Below are 4867 nucleotides of genomic sequence, written 5' to 3' on the forward strand. Positions count from 1 at the left end.
CCTATCATGGGAAGGAAGCAGTGACTTCCCTTAGAGTGCAATACACGGGGGGCAAATTCATCGTCGGGATCCCTCGCCTCTAGTCTGGGAAATGACTCGTGCTTTGGCCTCAAGTGAACATAGCAGCTAAGTGCTACATTAGGCAAAGAAGTATGAATAAGGAAACTTTAAATCGTGGTGTGCACATCATTAGAAATGTATCCAGTGCCTGGTTCAGTAGTAGTTGCTGTGTCTGGAGTTGACCCACTTTATTTACTCCAAGACCTGGTGTCTTGTTTTTAAGTTATGGTCTCTATTCATCCTGGTGTAAAGGAATGCAGCTAGGGAAGTAGAACTAAAGAGACTGGAGAAGGACTTAGCCTGCTTTATTTGCTTGGTTGGCTGGCTGGCTGGTTATACCTCCATAGTTACTTCTAGAGTCTCTGCTGCTATAGCTTCTGCTCAGTTTTTAATTGCGTGTCCTCTAAGTAGCTGCACAATCCTCACTCCACAGAGGGTAAATGGAGGCACAGGAAAGCTAAATGACTCTGAGGTCACATGGGGAAATTGGTGGCATAGGCGACGTGTAGGGGAGGCACAGGGGTGGGGCATGTCCCCCGCCTGGAAGTGCTGGTGCCCCCCCTGAGAGCAAGCACTCCAGCTGGTAGGGGGGCACAGAGCGCGCTCATACCCCCCTTGAATTGGCTCTGCTGGCAGGATGTTGTCATCAGAAGTGCCAGCGGCAGAAGTCCTGGCACTTCCACCGCTGCTGTGCCGCATGCAGAAGTGTAAGGACCCCTCCCCCCGGTTACCAGCTGGCTGCTGCCCCCTTCCCCCCAAGTCGTGCCCCTCTAGTGCCCCCCCCAACTTGGGAGGCACCAGTTGCCTATGATTTGTAGCAAAGTAGGGAAATGAATTAATGCGTCTCAGGACCTAGACAGGTTCCCTTATCATTGGTCCATCTTTCCTTCCTGACAATTCAAGACAGGAAACAAAAGAAGAACTAACAGAAAGTGTCTGTTTTTTAAAAGCTGGTATAATTTAATTGTACTTGCTACTGGGGGGGGGAGGAGGGGGACAGTAGAAGGAACATAGGCTGCTTGCAGATATAAGCTTCCCCCCGCCCCCCAAACAGTGCTTTACTTTAAAGTCTGTGTGCCCCCATGCATGCCCAGAATAGGCACCACATTAGTTGGACCTGGCTTGTCCAACATCTGTATAGATTGGGTGTTTTAGTTGGACATGAGTCAGTTATTAGACTACTGAATCAGCTATTAGATGAAAGCTCCAAAAAGCCCTACGGAAGCACCCAATTTATACAGACACTGCAGAGCCAGGTCCAACTAAGGCACTGCTTCTTCCAGTAAACTGCTTTTATTTATTTATTTTTTTCATGTCTGCCAGCAGTCGTAATGACTAATGAAGTAATTTTATTTATACATTGCACTTGGTCAACAAAATTAACAGAATTGTTTCAGCACAAATTTGGCAGGAACAATGATATAGAAGTACACGGGGCTAGCATTAAAACAGAGCTGTGTAGTATTAGATGAAAACTTCTATGAGGCTGGAAAAGACCAATAAAATAAGGTAATAGTTTCAAATACTTCAAAAACAGGACAACCTTTTATTTAATAAGTTTTCTTATCGTAACTGCACTTCAGCACTGTTGGACCAGGAAGGATGTGTTTCCCCCTCCTGCTACATGTGTCAGGGTTTCTGTTTTTGCCTTTGAGTATTGGCTGCAGCCAAGGCATGGGATTTTGGCTGGGGTGTGCCAGTGTTCCTGCTGGGACTTGAATGTGGACATTCCTGGCTGGAGGGTCTTGCCCCTCTGCTTGGGCTCAGACTGATCACCACAGTTGGGGTCAGGAAGGAATTTTACCCCATGGTCAGATTGGTATGGATGAGTGGGTGGGAGTGTTTGTCTTCTAGCAGGAGGCATGGCCCTCTTTCTTGGACTTTTCCAGTGTATTTTAACAATGTGCCCCAGCAGGACATTTGGCTGCTGAATACCCCCTGCTTTGCCTGTGACAGGTTAGGGCAGATCCACCGGTAGATCTCAGAGCCTCTTGGAGTTGATTCGAGGCTGGGGTGGGGGGGTTAAGTGCTTGTGTGCATACATGCGTGTGCCCCAGCCCAGCAGGTCAGTTCCTGGGGAAGGGGAGGGGAGGGGCTAGATTGAGGCCCCCGCAGTGAGGGACAGTGCTGCAGAGGCAGGGGTACGTTGAGTGGGGCTCCAGGTGGGATTTACCTGCTGGGGAGGTACCCCCAAATAATCTTTTCTCCCTTTGCCTTGATCTGCCCCCCCAGACTTACCTGCTGGGAGGCAGGGGGGTGGCAGCAGTGCACAGTACATCTTGGGTTGCTTTTAAATGACAAAGGTGATCTGCTTAAAAATGTTGGAGACCACTGGGTTAGGATATTATATCTTGTGGTTGCATCAGGATTGGCTGTGTAGTTTGGCCAATAGGTTAGACAATGGATTTGTATAGGATGGTTTGGATAGGGATGATCCTACCTCAGGCAGGGGGCTGGACAAGATGACCTCTGAAGGGCCCTTCCAGCCTTACTTTTCTATGATTGTGATGCATTACTTGAAGTCCATCCTGAGAAAATGGTCTGTGAGTATAAACAAACTGTACATAGCTGTAGAATGTATAGAACAGAATCTGTCACAGGATGAAAAGGATAGGGATATGAAAAGACAGACTACCACTCTAGTTGCAAAGATGGGTGTTTTTCAGGTGGTTGTTATTTGGGAAGAGCTGTTATCGGCAACTTTCTACATGGAGGTTATGGTTCCCTAGATGCATGCATAGAGAAGGCCCACTGTATGTTACTGTATCTACAAATGTGCAGGAGTGTATTGAACTATGTCCAGATCTATGTCCCACTCCTTCCATAAAACCCAGAGAAGCATTGTGGATCAAGGTAGGAAGAAGTAGTGCCAGGGAAAATATTCATTGCATAGTTTCTCCAGCTTCCCCTTACATAAGCAGGGCATCCCCTCCTCTCCCATCCTTGTATCTCCTCCACTCCCCAAAAAAGCATGTTTACATTTTTGTGGTGATCTTCTTTGCTATGCATTCATATGCAGCAAACAAACCATTCTAGTAGGGAACACTGGTATAGGGAGGCAAGATGGGAAGCTCAAGGAATTTGGCAGCAACAGAGTAGAAAGATGTTCATTTTAAGAAGGGAGGGAACCAAACCCAACCTCAACAGGGCACTTCTTATCTATAATGCAAACATTATGCTGTATTCTGTATCTTTCTCAACACACTAAAGGTGGGAAGACTTTAAACTGTGCAAATCTGAAACCTTGCCTGTGTTTTATTAATTACACATAGAAAACATTTAGGAACACTAACATACATGCACAAGATATTGCTTCAGTAAGCTAGCTCTAATCCATAAATTCAGTGGGGTTAATAGAGCATCCAAATCAAAATGGGAATCAAAAAAGACATCAGTTGAAAGCAAAGAAGCTGAAGCCAGAACAGTTTAGAGCAAAGGAAACTCATGAATTCCTCTCATGTTACAGTATTATTGTCATCCTACCCAACATTTATGTTTTTAGTTCTAGCATTTTTGTCATTCCTTCTTCTGCAGCTCTGCAAACTTCTGATTCAATTGGACAAAGTACTTTTGGAATTACAGAAATAGTTAAAATGCCCACATCTTCAAATATGTGAAATCAAGTAATGTTAAGAATAATAGAAAAATATTATCCCCCCAAAAAATTAAAGTTGAGCCAGATGCTAATGAAAGGAAGGACATTCTAAAATTGCCAAGCCTAGGATTAAGTTCTCTTGTGCTCAAAAAAATTGAAGCATGCCTGGTGCTCCATAAAAGAGATGATATGGCCCTGCGTGGGCTGAAGAACCTATGAACAAGGATTTTCAGCTAAATTCTTTACAGCTTTAACAACGTTGAGAGAATACTTGTGTGTGAAGAGAAGCAGTTTAAGTAGAAAATCTCTTGCAGTGGAACATTGATGAAAGAATGATCTTCTCTTTGTTGGGATGGAAATGATCACACTCCAAATCATTTGCGTTGATCCAAATGAATGGTGTTATTTAATGATTAATTTATGCATCACCACCTAAATTATGCAAAGCTTCAGGGAAGCTACTACCCTCTTGAATGATCTCAGGACACTTATTACCAGCTTAACAGTATTTCACTGACTTCCCAGCTAAATTCTTATTTGGAAAATTACATTCTGCCCATTCAGTCTCCTCCACAGTATTCCAGGTAGAAAAGACAGCTGTTTCTTCTTATCCTGTGGTATTACTGTATACTACTGAAGACCTGCAGCAAAAAACCCTGTATGTGGTTGCCTTTCAATGGTGGTTGAATCTATTCCAGTTGTTATTAGTCTGTTGGAAGTTCTCTTCACCCATAGCCCCCCAGCCCTGCCAATGCCCCTTACTCCTGACCCGCAAGCCCCCTGCTCCCCCAAGCCCTGCCAGAGGGAGCCCCCAGTTGCCCCCACCCTGACCAGACGGAAATGTGGTGGCTGCAGCAGTTCCAGCTTGTGAGGGTGCTGGTGGAGCAAGTCTGGCCCTGACACAGGCTGGAGGGAGGAAAAGGGGAGGCCTATGGCACCCCAGGCTGGGGATCCTGTGCCACGCCAGGCTATGCATCCCCCTCCAGGCAGTGTCTCCCAGGTGTCCTATCCCTGTGAGCCCAGCACCAGCTCCTGGTGTCAGTAGCCCAGTTGTGTAGCTCCGCACTGCCTCTGAAGGGCCTCCCTGCCCTCTTCCCCTGCTGAAAGGGCAGGTGCCTCCCTCTGGCCCTCTTGGGGGGCAGGGGTGTTGCAGCCCTCACACCTAGACATTGTTTCCCAGCACTGGCAGGCCCCCCCCCCCCCCCCCCCCCT

At 46.5% G+C, this 4867-nt stretch overlaps 1 protein-coding gene across 2 annotated transcripts in view; it reads left to right on the forward strand.

Annotated features, from left to right (window-relative positions):
• The first annotated feature begins 315 nt into the window (after nucleotides 1-315).
• The window catches only part of SBSPON (somatomedin B and thrombospondin type 1 domain containing), a 17969-nt gene continuing 13417 nt past the window's right edge, over nucleotides 316-4867 (forward strand). The window contains exon 1 of one of the 2 annotated variants that reach the window (XM_025200210.1): nucleotides 316-767. In XM_025200210.1, the coding sequence (XP_025055995.1) occupies nucleotides 698-767 (70 nt within the window). In that variant the 5' untranslated portion in view covers nucleotides 316-697. The remainder of the gene's footprint in view (nucleotides 768-4867) is intronic. The other variant, XM_025200217.1, reaches the window with a different exon arrangement.

Source organism: Alligator sinensis, unplaced genomic scaffold (genome assembly GCF_000455745.1).
Source record: "Alligator sinensis unplaced genomic scaffold, ASM45574v1 scaffold71_1, whole genome shotgun sequence".
In the NCBI taxonomy this organism is placed as follows: domain Eukaryota; kingdom Metazoa; phylum Chordata; order Crocodylia; family Alligatoridae; genus Alligator; species Alligator sinensis.